We start from the raw sequence: 18,506 nt of genomic DNA, 5'->3' as shown, positions 1-18,506 counted from the left end.
CTTTCAAGATGAGTAGACTTTAACCAGAAGCAAGTAGGGAAAAGTCTTTCCAGGCCAAAGATCGAACATATACAGAGGCTCTGAAAGAGTACATGCCTTGTTTGGAGAACTGTTAAGTAGTTTAGTACGGCTGGAGCTTAGCATGTGAATGGGGACTGTTGAGTGAAGCCAGATGAAAAAGGACTGTGTTTGCCTTGCTTAGGAATTTGGGCTTTATCTTGAAAGTGATGTGAAACGATTGAAGGATTTTAAGCACAGTAAATTACATGGTCAGATTTGTGTTTTAGAAAGCACTCTGGCAGTAGTCAGGAGAACAGATTGGAATGGACCTCTCTTGGAAGCAAAGAGACCATAAAGTAATAGGCTTTTGTAATAATTTAAGCAAAAATGTCTGAGGGAGGGTAGAACTGATGTGGTGGGTAGGAGAATGAATTCAAGATTTACTAAGGAGATTAAATCAATAGAGTTATTGGTCAGAGAAAGAGTGAATGCAAGGGTGACTTTCAGGTGTCTGACTTTGCCACCTGGGTAGGAGGGTAGTCTTTTTCGCTAAGAGAAAGAAATTAAGTAAGGAATCATATAGGCTTTTTGCCTCAAGGTTCTTAGAGTGCCAACTTGAGCAAGGGTATAGGTGCTTCTTATTTTCTTATATTTGTATTTGGGTTTATTTTTAAAATGTGATATGAAAGAGTAACAGGATGTATTATCAAGGAAGGTATGGAATTCCTTTTGGAAGTCTATTAGATTAAGGTAGACTCTTATTTAAGGTAATTCAGGAATGGGTGATTTGCTTAAAGGCAAAGGAATGGACTACCTTTTGTCCAGTTCTTTGATTATTGAATATCTACTTTATATATTCTATAAATCAATTTTTAGTTGGGAAATATATTCATTTTTAGAAAATCCAGGGATTTTTACATTGCCATTCTGTCAGGATTTTTCTTTTCAGAGATGTGGTGAGATTGGTTTGTCTGTGTAAATTAGCTAATTTGATAATAGTTCTACTGTGGCATTATGTATTTTAAAACACAAAATGATTTTCCTTAGAATGCAAACTTTGATTTTTAAGTCTTTCTTTGGTGTCGTATGGGAATTAATGTTCAATCCTTGTTATTTAACACTCCTGACAGAGAAGATGTTTCCTTTATATAGCTTTGTCATATCATTTTCTCCAGTTGAGATCTCTTTTAGGTTGGTTGAGGTGCTTAAATCCTTCAGGGAAAGAATGTGCAATGCTCCTTAACAGAAAACTGGAGGTGCTGATTTCGTATTTTGAGATTTGTGCTGTAAAGGGATACTTATTCATTACCTTTATTCATTGGTTCTTGAATGTTCTGTTGTTATCAGTTAGGTCTTCCTTGTAGTTTTGTGATTTCTTCTGCACTTTTGAGAGCATTAGAGAAGTGCCTCTTGCAGTAACAAAACAAAAAACTGACTATAATTTAATGCTTTTTAATTTACAGTGTTAATCATGAGACTTGGACCATTGTCATTGAAAATTGTTACATTCTGATGTCATACAGCTTTGCAAGAAATTTCTTTACAATAATTTGATCTTAGTAGAACTTCTTCTTCAAGTATGTTTAAAGGAAACTTTATTTTATTCCTTTTTATAAAACATGTTTTATAAAAAGGCGATTATAGTCCCTGCTTTGCTTAGTGTCTTCTAATTGTAAGCCAAAAAGATTCCCTAAATTTCAGTGTTTCAGAATGGTTTTTTCCTAATAAGGATAAAAGTTTTCAGAAATTGTTAGCAGTCTATAATTTGGCGTACATGTACAAATTTCCTTATTCAGGAGTTAGAATGGATTTGAGAGGTAGATCAGTAGGGACACTACACATTGGATTATTACAATTAAAGTGCTTGAAGGTTCTTAGAATAACATCTCTTCAAATAGCACTAGAGGTATTATTGTTTTACAGGAGCTAGTATTATAGTTGTTTTTTCAAAGAGTGAAATGATGTGTGTGTTTGAGCTTAGAGTTACTCTAAGGGGAAGTGCACTAATTGTTCATTTTGCCCTAAACCAAAATCTTTAATTTGGGACTTTAGTTTTTTATTAGTATGGTAATCAGTTTAATTTTAAATATATGAGAAGGAAATAAGTTCTTTTTCATATTTTTCTTACTCTGTCTACAGGTTGTGAAAATTAAAATGAACAAACTAAGGCAAAGTTTTAGGAGAAAGAAAGATGTTTATGTTCCAGAGGCCAGTCGTCCACATCAGTGGCAGACAGATGAAGAAGGGGTTCGTACTGGAAAATGTAGCTTCCCAGTTAAGGTAAGAGCTCATGTTTCTATACATCTAGATGTGGAAAAGAATTAACAGTCTATTGTATGTGAAATCCCATTAATTAGGACAATTAAAAGAGAACCCTCTAAAAACTAATCCCTTCATACTCTGCTTCAGTGGTAGAATTAATAAGCAGAAAAATATCGATCATAAATAGAGATCATAAATAGAGATTCTGGTATATAACCTGGAATCATTACAACTACAATCACCTCTGATGAGAATACTAATCCTGAAATATTTAAAAATCCTGAATTATCAGCAATCAAATTATTATCCGCAGGATATGCTTACTAAGTGATGGGGCACACGGGGGGCGTTCTCCTTTCTTAAACACAGGCCTGGTGTGTTCTAGAACATCTTAAATCAGAAGAGTTAAACCAAAAGAGGTTTTTTCTTTAATCTTGTGACTTTAATTGTATAGAGGTTGTTTAAACTAATGCCTTCATTTGTCAGATCAGAAAATGGAAGCTGAAACACTTTAAAAACATAGTGAAGTTCTAGAGAAGGGGGCGTCATACAGGTGCTTTTTTTACTAGACATTGGAGAAGAAGCATCATATTTAAGCTCATGGAAGAAATGTACATGCTATACTGTTCAGTGAAAAGCAATTTATAATTATATGAGCATGCTGTGAGATGTATTAAGTGTGGGGGCAAAAATTAGAAGGAACTAAACCAAAATGTTAATATCTTGAAGAAAAAAATTTAGTTTAATATAAAATTTAACATTTTTGTCTATTTTCTGTGTACTCTTAAGTGTGAATTTTCTTATTCTGATTTTCTCCTCCTTTTTACTGCCTTAGTACCATTGATTAAAACATGGACGAAAACTTCAGAAAGGAAAAGAATCTGTATGACAGGAAAAGTGATTTGTAGACTCTATGGTTAAATAAATACATGGTTTTTATTTTATTTTTTGCTTGGAAAGATTCCCCCTGAGCTAACATCTGTTGCCAGTCTTCCTCTTCCCCCCCCCCCCCCCCAACCCCCCCACACAACCGTATGTTTTTGTTTGAAGTCCTTCTAGTTCTTTTGTGTGAGCCACCACCACAGCATGACTACTGACAGATGAGTGGTGTGGTTCTGCGCCTGGGAACTGAGCCTGGGCCACTGAAGTGGAGCGCACTAAACTTTAACCACTGGGCCACCAGTGCTGGCTCTACATGGTTTTTAAAATACACAAATTTTTCCAGTCTTTTCAATAACTAAGCATTTTCCTAATCACTTAGCTTTGTCTATTTAACTTATTTGCTGAAATTTCTCTTATAGGAATAACAAACAAATATTTTAATTTTAAATGTTTAGTATGATATTAAAATATAAAAAAGAAAAAAACACCCCTCTTACATAAAAACTAACCACTCTTCTCTACCTACCCCCAACCCCCACCCACCAATAGTAGGTTCATTTTGATTACACAAGTTCAGTATTAAGTATATGGAAATGGATGCTTTTACACACTGTTGATTGCTTGGAGTATAAGCCTTACTTACGAGGGCAGTTTGGAAATATCAGTTAAAATTTTAAATGCACTTTTCATTTGACCAGCAGTCTTACATTCAGTTACATTTAAGTACATTCATAGATATACTGGCATAAGTGGTCATCTAGCATTGTTTGTAATAGCAAAAACTGGAAACAAGTTAAATGCCCATCATTCTGGGGTTTGATAAAGAAGTTATGACATCCGTTAAGTGGAATTCTTTGCCACTACTAAAAAAAGAATAAAGTAGATCTGTAATTGTATACATATTCGGTAAATTTTTTTTGAGCACCTGCTATGTGCCAAGCATATGCTAAGTGGTAAGCAAAGAAGATATAGTTCTTGTTCTTGTGGAGCTTATAGTCTCCCTGTGGGAGAGACAGACTTTAATTAGGTATATGTATTAATAATATAAGATTAAAAACTGACATAAGAGCTTTTAAATAAGGGAGTCTGGTTCCTGTAAGAGCATGTAACAAAAAAACTTGACCTAGACTGGAGGATCAAGGAAGGCTTCCCTGAGAAAGTAAAGTTTGACCTGATAGGTAAAGATTGAGTAGGAATGAATTAGGTGAAAAGGTAGAGCATTTCAAAATTATGGAAAGTATGTATACATAGGCCCTGGTGGTAGAGGAAAGAGTGATATTAGGGAGCTAAAGGAAGACTGTAGTGTAAGAAGGTAAATGAGATGAACCTGTATAGAAGTACGACAGGGCTTTGTAGGCCATGTTAAGGATTTTGGACTTTAAAAGTAATGGGAAGACATTAAGTGATGTGGTTTTTTCGTTATTTATTTTATTGTGGTAAAATATACATAATGTAAAATTTACCATTTTAACCATTTCTAAGTGTACAGTACAGTGATACTGTGGAGATGAAAAGTAATGAAGTAAATTGAGAGATAATTAAGAGATAAAGGCAACAGGAATTGGAGATGGACTGGATCTAGGCAATGAAAAAAGATGGTTTTAAGGATGACACCTAGTTTCTTGTCCCACACTGATAGAAGTGATGATCATTGACATAGGAAACACTGAAAGAATAGTCTTTGCATAAGCTCATACAGAAAGATGACTTTAGTGTATTACTAAGTGATAAAGGCAAGGTACAGAACAGCGTATGTGGTATGATTCTGTTTATAGTTAAAAAGAATAGAACATATATATGCTTATATGTATGTAAGAAATATCTGTAAGAAGTCACAAGTAACTTGGAACTACAGAATGAGAATAAAGCATTGGGGATCTTTTTTTTAAATTATTTTATTGTTTCCTTTTTCTCCCCAAAGCCCCCCAGAACATAGTTGTACATTCTTAGTTGTGGGTCCTTCCAGTTGCAGCATGTGGGATGCCGCCTCAGCATGGCTTGATGAGCGGTGCCATGTTCGTGCCCAGGATTTGAAGCGACGAAACACTGGGCCACCGCAGCGGAGCTCACGAACTTAACCACTCGGCCACCGGGCCGGACCCAGGATTGGGGATCTTTTCTTTTTCAGTGTATATCATTTGGAACTAGTGACATTTCTTATCATGAGCATTTATCATACTTGTAATACATAAGCATACATATATTTTTTAAATCTCATTCACAGGATTTTGAGAGGCTGGTATACAATGTTGAAATAATTGAAGTACAGTTAATTGAAGCACTTCTAATTGGCTATGAAATGTATAAGCTTTTAAGTATTTTGTGTGAGATAAATAAGGTTCAGTATCTTTCAGTATAATTCTCATTTGTCATAAGAAGGAGCCGAGTGGGATGTGCTTTAGAGATAAGCACATAAGATATAAGATTTATATCTTATGTAGGTAGGACAGCTTATTTAGGGTGTTTTCTGTATGATCTTTTCCAAATGGCCTTTTGAAATCCTTTCTACAAGGCATTCATCTCTCTACTATGTTGTGCCCTCCTTACCTGCCTTCCCTCCCCACTCCACCCCATCCCATTCCACACACTTACATAAAAGTGAACCATGATAGGATAGGAAAATCAGAACCTGAATTTTTTTTCCATGGCCTAGAAATAGATGCATTTCCTCAGTCAGATATGGCTGGGCAAATGATATCTCATCTGGCCTTACATTAGAGGCCGCTGAATTCTGAACTAGTGATGAATTGGTATAAAAAGTTTCCCATGTAGGCAACTGGTAGGGTGGTGGGCATGCTCACTGAAGATGAACACATTTAGGGGTAGAGAAGATGAGTTCCTTTTGAGGGGCCTATGAGACATGTACATGCAGATCCACACTGACCCCAAAAGCACCATGAGTTTTGATTTTAAGGTTACAGGTAATTTTACTGAGTAGGCGAGTTTGCAAATATGGAATCCTTGAATAATGAGGGTTGACTATAGATAAATTATCATTGAAGTCATAAGTAAGTGAGATTGCCTACGGGAAGTGAGAAGAGGACCTAGGACAAAACCTGTAGAAGAGGGCCTAGGACAAACATAGAAGGGACAAGCACTGAAATAGTGTCTTCAAAGGAGAACAAAAATGACTAGCCAGAGAGGTAGAAGGGAATCCTAGAGAGTGTGCTCTCAGAAGCCAAGGTTTCAAGGAAGGAGAAAGTGGTCAAATGCTATAAAGAGATCAAATAAGAAATAAAACTTCATTAGATTAAAAATTTGAAAGTCTTAGTGACTTTGATGATAGCACTTAGAGTGGAGTCATGAGGATGGAATCTAGACTAAGGGGTGAATGGAAGCATAAGATAGACAGAGACAACAAATCTAGAGATGACTAGTTCAAGAAGTTTGTCTGGAAAGATTGTGTGAGGATGGGGAGGGGTGGAAGGGAAGTTACTAGAAGAGGCACAAGGAAACTTTGGGTGGTGATGGCCGTTTAGTATGTTGATTGTGACGATGGTTTCTCAGGTATATGCATATTTCAAAAACTCGGCAAATTGTATGTTTTAAATATATATAGTTCATCGTATGTCAATTATACCTCAATAAAGTGGGTAATTATTTTTTCCAAAGATTGGCACCTGAGCTAACAACTGTTGCCAATCTTCTTCTTTTTTTTTTCCTTCTGCTTTTTCTTCCCCAAATCCCCCCAGTACATAGTTGTATATTTTAGACATGGGTCACTCTAGTTGTGGCATGTGGGAGGCCCCCTCAACATGGCCTTATGAGCTGTGGCATGTCCGCACCCAGGATCTGAACTGGCGAAACCCTGGACCACTGAAGTGGAGCGCGCGAACTTAACCACTCGGCCACGGGGCCGGCCCTGGTAATTTTTTTTTTAATGAAAAAGTTTGTCTTCAAAGGAGAACAGAAAGGCAGAGTAGTAACAAGAGTGTGAGGTTGAGAAACTTTGTGTGTTTTGTTTGTTTGTTAACAGTTTTATTAAGTTTACAAACCGTAAAGTTTACTCATGTAAAGTGTATAAATCACTAGTGGTTTGATTTTGTGTTGGATTTTGTTTTTAAGGAGAGATTTGAGCACAATTAAAGGCTTTTACAAACAATCGTATAGAGAGTGGATTAGTTGTAGACTGGAGGAAAGATGCTGCTTCTATTTAAACAGTAGCAAAAGTGGAAAATAGGGAGTAAATGTACTTAAATTTATGGTGTTGGCTTGAGATTGATGGACTTCTATTCTAAGATATGTTTTCTCAAGGAAGTAGGAAGTGAAGACATCTGCAGAAGAGTGAAGAGAGAAGTTGTGGAATTAGAGTTTGAAGAGTAGAATAGGAGATATAGAATATGCAATTACTAGAAATGGAAATGCAATTACTAGACAGTAATCAAGGGAAACTACACCTTGTTTGATCTCTGCCCTATATGTTTAAATATACTGGTTCCTATATACAACTATAATAATTTAGTATTAGAGTAATGGTTAATTGGAGTAAAGTAGGTTTCAAACCTTGTCTTACAATTCTATCTACTAGTATAATAGAGATAATTTTTTTGATGGAGGAGGAATTTTAATGTTAAAAGTGAAATATTACTTGTAAAAACTTAATCTAGTGGTTCTCAAAGTAAGGTCCCCAAAACCTGTTTCGGGATCCTGAAGTACTTTCTTTCCCAACTATACAACTGTGTGAAACTAGATTTTCTTTATATGCTTCAGCCAAAACAACACATTGCAGCAGATTGAATGTAGATGCAAAGATGAAAATTCAGTTTTCTTCTATTAAGCCATATATTAAAGAGATTTGCAGATGTGAAACAGTGCCATTCTTCTCACAAAATTTTTTTGTTTTGGAAAATATGGTTATTTTTCATTAAAAATCTTGTTTGTGTTAACATGTTTGTTATGGGGTTTATTATCATTATTTTTAAATAAACTAAATATTTTACAAGTTCTTAGCTTTAATTTCTAATATAGTAATTATCAATAGATGTAACTGGCAAAGACAAAAATTCTTTAGAGTCCTCAGGGTAATGGATCCTGAGACCAAAATTTTTGAGAACTGCTGATTTAAACAGTATACTTCATCAATTAAAGTAATATACCAAGAATCTACCTGTAATTGCCTACTAATGTTATATTTTAAAATGCTAGTATTAGTTTTGTTTGTTAAATAAATTAGTGGGATCCAAGCCAGTTCCTTGATCCTTTGACTTGTATAAAATCTTCATTCCCTGATTAGATTATATTATATTATAGAATATATTGAATGCTAAAATGGACCTTTTATTGGATAGATTCTAGAGGTCATATTATCTTCAAATGTGGGAGGATAGAGATTAAGGGACTGGGTACAGAATTCATACGTATTTGTACCAATATGTACAAATAGGATAGACGAAAGGGGGAATTGAGCATATGAATACTAACATGGGATATGTTTTCCTCCTAGACCAACATTTTGCTGTATTAAGTGATCTTCCAGGTGGTTTTGGTGCCCAATCCTTTTTAAGGTTGAGCAAGAATTTATAAGAGTATTTTAATAACAGGCATTACTTATTTTGTGTGTAACTATATAGGCATGACAGAAAGTAGAGCTCTTACTATTTCAGTATTTCTAAGAGGCTAGTTCCTGATCCAGTGGCTTACCTACCATGTAACATTTAATAATCTGTGATTTCAGAAGATTTTGGTGCAAAATTTTGTGCCAAATTAGTAGTTGCTAAATACAATTTATCAAGAAAAAAGCACAAATGCACAAAATAAAGAGTAAAATGGGAAAATAGTCACATATAGTGATGAAATTTTAAAAATTAAGATGCTATACAAATAAACTTGAAAACATGGATAAAATTGGTAATATTCTTTGGTTATATAAATGACCAAAACTGACTCCAAAAGAAATTGACAATATAAAGAGACTGACTACTGCAGAAGAAATACCATAAGATGTCAAAACATTACCTACCTCCTTTTTTCCACCTCCCACTCCTAACATTCCAAGAGAATACTTTTTAGCTCTTAATGAAAAGATAAAAATCATGCTTTATTTGTTCAAGCCTTACAAATTCATTTTATAAGCTTATAAATTCTTTTTATGTATGTAACATTTCAAAACTTAACAGAGAGCCTCAAGGAAACTGCAGACTAAATTTAACTTACAGGTATCAACTCAAAACTCTTGATAAAATATTAATAAATAGAATCCAGCAACCCAATTAAAGAATAATTTATACCCTCATTCATCATTATCTAAAGATAAAGACTGAGGGAGAGAATATCTTTTATATCAGAATGGGATAGCCCCTTATAAACGTTCCCACAGAGACTTCCCACTACTTTCCATTGGCTGGAATTGAATCATGCCCATGTCATATTTGCAAGGAAAGGCAAGAAAGCAATTATTTGTATTTTCAGCCTGTACCTTGGAGGTAGGCTTTTCTGTCAGGGAAGCCAATTGAAAGAATGGCTGTCAGGTAAGCAACTAACAGTGTCACCCACAGTCACGGTATCATCTCTGTTCTTCTAAAGTATCTATCCTCTCTTTTTGTTCTTTTTCCTACTGCCGTTGCTTTAATCAGGTCCCCATCCCTTTTTTCTCCTTAGACCGTTAGAAGAACTCTTGACTATTTTTCTTGTTTATGGTCTTGTCTCCCATTCAAACTATTATCTTAGTGCTTATAATAGTGATCTTCCTAAATTGCAAATATGATTGTCACTTACCTGCTTCCTGTCCTTCAGTGGCTCTGTAATAAAATTTTAGAGAGGCATCTAGACTCTCTAAAAGCATATGCTTTTAAGCCAGACTACCTAAATTTGAGTTTGAGCTATGCCAGTTATTGTTAACTGTGTGACCTTAAGCAAATTACTTAACCTCTCTGTGCCTGTTTCCTCATCTGTAAAATGAGAACTAGTACCTACCTAGTATAGGTGTTCTGAGAATTAAATGAGTAAATACAGTACATGAAAAACACAACACTGCCTGGCATATAGTTGGTGCACAATAAATGTTTGCTGCTGCTGCTATTACTGCTATTATTGGTTAGATGCCAAGTGAATACTGGAGTTTTTGTCTGCATTTCTTATTTCTTGGGTTTTTCTCTTGATCGAAGTTAACACTGTAAGTTAAATATCTTCTCTTGAATAGGAACCGGAAGCTTTTGATAGATGTTTGGTGCCTGAGGACGTATGCATTGGTCACACCAAGCTCTCTTAGCTTTGAAAATTCTGTTTATCCCAAGAGATGGGACATTTTCTGCTGCTTATAATTTTATTGCCTGAGTGTGACAGGCAGTCTGCATACGCAATCATGTTTCATTTCAAAGCTGCCTCAAAATGTAACTTTTTGGAAGATATTGTAGGTGACAAGTAGTGATTCAAATTTAAGTTAATGTTCAACCGTGTATGATACCAATGAGATAAATCAACTGAAGTGACGGTTGAAGAGAGACAGTGTGTACACATCTAAGTTTCCTAGCATGCTGGCAGTGACAACTACATTATTTGCTCTTCTATCTTAAACATTAAAAATTTGGAAAAATGTGTCTTTGGATCAGAGCAATAAGATATTTCAGATAAATTTTTAACATAACTTGGGAAATGTCAGTGGTTTATTCATCCCAAGCATTTCAGTTACTCATGATTTGCTGCGTATTTTGCATAGGAGTTTCAACTCTATTCAGTAACTCCTAAGAATTTATTTTTCTGGTGGCATAATATGCAGTAAGATTTCTGTTATATGATATTGTTGCGGAACAGTTGGTGATATCTGATTATTTGAAGCCAGGACTAGAGCTCCAGTGGTCTAGATTTAGAGGGCTGTGTTCTTAAGTATTATATGATAATTTTATAATGTGATATGCAAATTAAAAATTAGTTTATTAAAACGGTGTTGAATATAATTTAAACTTAGAAAAATTTTTCATCAAAATGTAATACACGGTTTGTGGTTAAAAATCACCACCTTGGGGCTCTCCCGGTGGCGCGGTGGTTAAGTACACATGTTCCACTTCGGCGGCCCGGGGTTCGCTGGTTCGGATCCTGGCTGCAGACGTGGCACCACTCGGCAAGCCATGCTGTGGTAGGCGTCCCACATACAAAGTAGAGGAAGATGGGCACGGATGTTAGCTCAGGGCTAATCTTCCTCAAAAACAAAACAAAACAAAACACACCACCTTCCCTACCCCTAATCCCACTCCCCAGTAACACTTGTAACCATTTTTATTTCTGCTTCTACCATTGGTAATATTTTAATTTCTTTCTATAGTATGATTTTGGGGCTGGCCCCGTGGCCAGGTGGTTAAGTTCATGCACTCTGCTTCAGTGGCCCAGGGTTTCATCAGTTCAGATCCTGAGCGCAGACCTAGCACCGCTCATCAAGCCATGCTAAGGTGGCATCCTACATAGCACAACTAGAAGGACCTACAACTAAAATATACAGCTATGTACTAGGGGGCTTTGGGGAGAAGAAGAAAAAGAAAAAGAAAAGAAGAAGATTGGCAACAGATGTTAACTCAGGGCCAATCTTTTAAAAAAAAGAAAGATAGTATGATTTTACTGTCTGTTCTTAATTTACCCATATTTGTCGTTAGTTCCCCACTATAAAGAAAAGATAATTTAACCCATACATCCTGCCCTTTCATCTTCTCTTTGCCCCTTCTTCACCGAGACTTTTGGAATTAGATTATTATTTTTAGTCTTTCTATTGGTTTCCTATACTCATAAATTTTTTGTTGTGTTAATTTTAGATGGTATATCTTGATTCCCCACCATGTAAGATAAAAACACTAAAACAGCATCTTACTCTCTTACCTTCAAACTTTTATCAGCAATGCTTTTCTTTTCTTTTCAACATTATATATGTCCTACAGCCCTAAATGATTTCCCTTTGTCTTGAGTTTATTATGAAATTTTTCCTTATTATGACTCTCATTATTGTTTAATGTAGAGCTAAGTAATGTGCAATATTTTCTCTCTCTGAGTCCAGTAATTCATTGATATATTCAAAAGATATTCACTGAGTGCCTTCTTTGTGCCAGGGAATGTTCTAGGCACTGAGAATACAGCAAACAAAACACACAGAATCCCTGCACAGTGCATACATTCTAGTGGCTGTTAACAATGAACAAATAAATATGTATGAAGTACCCAGTATATCAAAGGAGAATTAAGTGTGAAGGAAGTGCACTGGGGGTAAAATTTAAAATAGGATTGTTAGGGAAGCCCTTACTGAAAAAGTGACTTTTGAGCAAAGACTCAAAGAAAGTAAGAAAGCAAGCATTCAGGTATCTGAGGAAGCAGATTGTAGACAGAGGGGGCAGCAAATACAAAGGCTCTGGGGTAGGAGAATGCCTGGTATGTTAGAGGCACAATAAGGAGGTCCATGTGTTTACAGCAGATGGCACAAGTAGAGGTGAGATCAGGTAAGTACCAGGGTGCCAGATCATGTAGTTTAGTACTTTTCAATACTATCAGACCTATCACTTGGATTTTTACTACAAATATTTTATAATACTCCTTATACTGTCCTAAATAAAATATTTGCATAGTGTAACCTACTTATGCTTCCACACTTAAATATGTAAAAAAGAAATTTTTAAGAATATTGTACCATTGTGTGAATGCTTGGACATAACTACACTAGAAGACCTAAAGTAGTCTGCCTTTACAGAGAGTCACTGTGGATGAGACGGCTGCAAGTGTAGACTGATGTGATGTATTGGCAACTCATAAACCACAAGTGGATTGCAAGTGGGTGATGTTATTTTCTGAAATGGTAAACACCTTTTGGTAAAATTCTTATCAAAGTACAGTCTTCCCATGATTGACACAGCAGTTGCATTTGTGCAAAAAATACTGTGTATGTATGTAAAATGGAGTTAGGATCTAATCTAAAACAATTACAAATAAGTTTTTTATTTATTCTAAGTGAATGTCTTACAGGAAGCAGGATGTCTGTCATCTATGGCCTCTTGCCCACTACCTATAAGTAATTTTCTCATTGTTACTAAAAATGCCCCTATACATTTCCTAAACACCCCACTTTGAAAAATCACTGGTGTACGACCTTGTAGATCATTTTAAGCACTTTGGTTTTTATTTAGAGTGAAATGGGAAGCCACTGGAGAGTTTTGAGCAGAGGAGTGACATTAAATGACTTAAGTTTTAAAAGGATCATTCTGACTCTTGTGCTGAGAATCCGCTGTAAAAGAGCAAGGGTGAGAGCAGTTAAGAGGATTTGCAAAAATCCAGACGAAAAATGATGTTGGCTTACTTCAGGGTGATAGTAGTAGAAGTGGTGAGAGGGGTCAAATTTGGGATGTATTTTATAGATAGAGCTGATAGCATTTATTGATAGATTAGATTTTTGAAGTGTCACAAAGAGAAAGAGAAGTCAAGGATGGTGCCAAGGTTTTTGAGATGAGCAATGGGAAGAGTAGAGTTGCCTTATATTATTTTGGGGAAGACTGTTGGTAGAAGAGTAGATTGGTGAATGCAGGATAATATCAAACATTATTTTGATTCTGTTATAAATGGTATCTTTTTAAAATTTTTATTTTCTGCTTATTGCTGTTATAGAAGTACAATTGACTTTATAAAAATCGTGATATAATTGACATATTAGTTTTAGGTGTACAACATATAATTCAATATTTGTGTATATTGCACAATGATACACTTGTCTTTTGTATCTTGAAATTATATTTAGCGACCTTGCTAAACTCACTTAATAATTCTAGTAATTTATTTGTATATTCTTTTGGATCTGCTGCTAATACAATTATATAATCTGTGAATAATTATAGTTGTATTTCTTACATTCCAATCTTTATACTTTTTAAATTTCTTTTTGTTCCCTCATTGCGTTGATCAGAGCCTAGTGTACGATACTAGGTAGAATTGGTGATACCAAGAATCCTTTCCTCGTTCCCAGTCTTATCACAGTTTTTCAGATTAAACAAGCTCGCTTCTATTCTTGGTTAAGAAATAATTTTAAAATTATGAATGGAAACTAAATTTTATCAAAAGCTTTTTCTACACCTATTGATAGGATTATAAGTTTTGTCTTTAATTCTGTTAGGTGGTAAGTTATACTTACTGAGTTTTTGGAATAGTCAACCAACCTTAACATTCCTGGAATAAACTCAACTTGATCAATATCCATCATGATCAAGTTGAGTTTATTGGGTATGTTGCTGGGTTCAGTTTGCTAATATTTTGTTCAGATATTTCACGTCTATGTTTTTGAGAGAGATTGGTCTGTAAGGTTTTTTTCTTATACTGTCCTTGTCAGGCTTTGCATTAACAGAATTGAGGCTGGATTACAGTTTTGGCAAGGCTCTGCCTGCCTCTGGTTTACTTCTACTCCTAGGGCATACTTTTCCAGGCGTTTCAACTGAGTGACTGTGGTGTTCACTGGAACCCATTCCTCTGATGGGCCATGAACTCTTAATTCTTCCCTCATCAGCAAATTGAAAATCCCAAAAACTCATTCTGTTTCATATGTTCTTCTGTTTCCTGTACTTCTTGTGAATTGGTTGTTTCAGTGGCTTGATCAGATTTAGCTTTGATTTCTTTTTTCCAGGAATTCTTCATTGGTCATATGAACTGTTATCAGAAGGTACACAATACCTGATTATCTATCTTTTTGTGAACACAGTAGCATTGATGATCGTTTTCTGAGATTTATTAATTCATTAAGGGTTTCAAAGTGGTGATAGTCCAATTCTGTCATCCCTTCTTCTTCATTTATCAGCTGTAATATTTCCATGAAGCAAAATTCCCCATATCTACTGTTTCGTTACCAGTGATATAGTTTAATTAGAAAAGGCAGGATAATTTTATTTATGAAAGAAATAATAAACTGTTAGGAGGATCAGGCCTCACTTCAGACATAAGCAACATTACCAAAATGGATGACTCTCCCTGTTTGATCGACCACTTTTTTTTAAAGGAAGAATAACATTAAGTTAATGTATGTAAGACCAGTAAACTATAAACTATTACTTAAATAGGAGAATTGCAGAGGTAATGTGAGATAGTTGAAAGAAGATAGATCTAGAAGTTAAAAGATCAGAGTTCTACTCCTGGGTCTGTTAATTTACTGGTTATATGACCTTGTCTAAATCACTTAACTTTTTTGACACCTAGTGTCACATTTGAAAAGTGGAGATTTTTAATCCCTTTAAGTTCTTTTCAGCTTTAAACTTATGCGATTAGATTTAATATGTATACTTAGGTCGGATGACTTGTTCAAATGTAGTTGTACTCCAAATTTATACTTAAAGAATAGCCTATTTTAATTTGATTTAACTACCTTCTTTGATTAAAGACCCCAAAGAAGTTTTGATGCCATGTTCTGCACAGTTGCATCCTGTATTTGCTATGTAACATAGGCTATGTATATGTGATATTATGCCTTAGAGTTTATAAATTAATGATTATTATGTCACTTTTTGTTAATGTTGGGAACTGCTGACTGTATAGTCTCTCACACAGAGCTCTGCATTTCTTCTCATGGATAACATTACCAAGGCAGGGGGGAAATCTACTTTTTTAAAATAATTTTTTCAAGAAAAGGAAAAATGACTTAATTCATCCAAGAATGAAATTCCACATACTGGTTTTTCTAAAGTACATTTTTGTGAATAAAAGTCCCTTACTCAGAGGGAGTTTGGAAAAGGCATTCAGACAAAAGAAGTCCCAGTGTCAAATATTTTAGCTATTAAAGCATAAATCAGCTGCAATTCTTCAGTGAGACAGTGTCTCAGAGAAGAAAAGAGACCTCTTTAATAATGTTTATTTCAATGGGCATGTTTTTCTCATAGTCTAATTTAAAGACACAGGCTGATTTCCATCTCCACATTTCCGAAATAGATTAAGCAGCTAAGAGTCAGTCCATATATGAGATATTTTTGTTCTCTTTCCCCCAAGTCTCCCTCCTACCCCCCCACCCTTTTTTTTTTACTGGCACAAATACTCATATGTGACCAGTTGAACTTATCAAGATGTTAGAATAAAATCCCATGGAAACAATTTGAAACCTTTATTCATTTCTCAGCACCTAAAGATAAGTTAGAGATCATAAAACTTTCTCATTTTATTATTAATATAAAATGGAAACAGAGATTAAATGACTTGGAGGTAGTGTTACAAATGAGCCTTAATACAGAAAAAGAAGAAAACAAAGAATACATAATACTAGAGATAAGAAAGTGAGGAGACTCAATCACAGACTCAAGTTATGTGAATACTGTATAGTAAATTTGAAAATTTAGATTAAGAATGTTCTAGGAAAATAGACATTACTAAAATTAGCTAAAGTAGAAAAATAAAAGTTGAATAGCTTTATAACCATGAAAGAAATAGAGAAAGTTATTAAAATCCTGAAACTATCTCCCCCCAAAAACTGAGTATAGATAGTTTAACAGGTCAGTTCTTTCAAAGCCTCAAAGAATGACTCTTATGGTATTTAACTATACCAGAGCATATGGGGGGGAAAAAAGAGGACGATTTCCAGATTTTTTTATGGCATTAACAAAATCCTGATACAACCACCTAACAAAGATAGCACAAAAACAAAAAGAAAACCATAGACCAACTCCCCATATGAATATACATGAAAAAGTAGGCAGGAAAATAGAACAAATGAGATCTGAAAGTATACTAAAGACCAAAGTAGGGTTTAACTCAAGAATCTGCAAATGATTCAGTATTAAGAAATTTGATATAGTTCATCACATTGGTGGGCTTAAGAAGAAAAGGACTTTATTATTGCAATGGAAGCAAAGTTGAAGGACTCACACTTCTCAATTTCAAAACTTAGTAGAAAGCTATAATAATCAAAACATTGTAGTACTGGCATATGGATAGATCTGTAGAACAGTGGAATAGACTTGAGAGTACAGAAATAAACCTATACATCTATAGCAAATTGATTTTTGACAAAAGTACCAAGACCATTCAGTGGGGAAAGAATAGTCTCTTCAACAAATGGTGATGTAACAACAGGATTTCCACATGGAAAAAAATGAAGCTGGACCTCTACCTCACACCATATACAAAAATTAACCAAAATGGATCAACAACCTAAATATAAGAGTAAAAAACCATAAAACTCTTAGAAGAAATGGGGGTAAATCTTCATGACCTTGGATCTGGCAATGGATTCTGAGATATGACACCAAAAGCATGATCAACAAAAGAAAAAATAGATAAACTGGACTTCATTAAAACCAAAAACTTTGCTGCATGAGAAGATATTATCAAGGAAATGAAAAGACAACTACAGAATGGGAGAAAATATTTAGAAATCATGTGTCTGATAAGAGTCTGGTATCCAGAATGTATAAAAGAACCTCATTTAAATGGTCAAAAGGCTTGAATAGAAATTTCTCCAAAGAAGATATACAAATAACCAAAAGTACATGAAAAGATACTCAACATCATTAGTCATTAGGGAAATGCATATCAAAACCACAATGAAGTACCGCATCACACGCACTTGGATGACTATATGTTAAAAAAACAAAAAGGAAAATAACAAGTATCGATGAGGATGTGGAGAAACTAGAACCCTCAGACATTGCTGGTGGGAATGTAAAATGGTTCAGGTTCTGTGGAAAGCAGTTCGGTGTTTCCTCTAAAAGCTAAACATAGAATTACCATATGACTCAGAAATTCCACTGCTGGGTATATATCTAGAATAATCGAAAACAGATACTCAAATAAATACATGTACACTCACGTCTATAGCACCACTATTCATGATAGCCAAAAGGTGGAAACAGCTCAGAGGTCTCTCAGCAGAATAGATAAACAAGCTATAGTACAGGGGCCGGCCTGGTGGCACAGTGGTTAAGTTCGCATGTTCCACTTTGGTGGCCCGGAGTTCACCGGTTCGGATCCCAGGTGCAGACATGGCACCGCTTGGCAAGCCATGCTGTGGTAGGCATCCCACATATAAAGTAGAGGAAGATGGGCATGGATGTTAGCTCAGGGCCAGTCTTCCTTAGCAAGAAGAGGAGGATTGGTAGCAGATGTTAGCTCAGGGCTAATCTTCCTCAGGGAAAAAAAAAAGGACCATTTGTGGGCCAGCCTGCTGGCGCAGCAGTGAAGTGCGCACATTCCGCTTCAGCAGCCTGGGTTTTGCCGGTTTGGATCCCCGGTACGAACATGGCACCACTTGGCAAGCCATGCTGTGGCAGGCATCCCACATATAAAGTAGAGGAAGATGGGCTCTGATGTTAGCTCAGGGCTGGTCTTCCTTCGTCAGCAAAAAGAGGAGAATTAGTGGCAGATGTTAACTCAGGGCTAATCTTCCTAAAAAGAAAAACCAAAACTATGGTACACACATAACAATGAAATACTAC

General features: G+C 35.4%; 1 protein-coding gene across 6 annotated transcripts in view; it reads left to right on the top strand.

Moving 5' to 3' along the window:
* The window catches only part of NUMB (NUMB endocytic adaptor protein), a 177,267-nt gene that overhangs the window by 114,684 nt on the left and 44,077 nt on the right, over positions 1–18,506 (top strand). For all 6 annotated transcript variants that reach the window (XM_046647037.1, XM_046647035.1, XM_046647041.1 and 3 more), the window contains one exon: positions 2,140–2,280. In XM_046647037.1, coding sequence (XP_046502993.1) covers positions 2,155–2,280 — 126 coding nt within the window. In that variant the 5' untranslated portion in view covers positions 2,140–2,154. The remainder of the gene's footprint in view (positions 1–2,139; positions 2,281–18,506) is intronic.

This window comes from Equus quagga, chromosome 20, assembly GCF_021613505.1.
Source record: "Equus quagga isolate Etosha38 chromosome 20, UCLA_HA_Equagga_1.0, whole genome shotgun sequence".
Classification (NCBI taxonomy): domain Eukaryota; kingdom Metazoa; phylum Chordata; class Mammalia; order Perissodactyla; family Equidae; genus Equus; species Equus quagga.
Note: the sequence above shows the minus strand (reverse complement) of the source record. Positions and strands in the feature narration are given on the sequence as shown.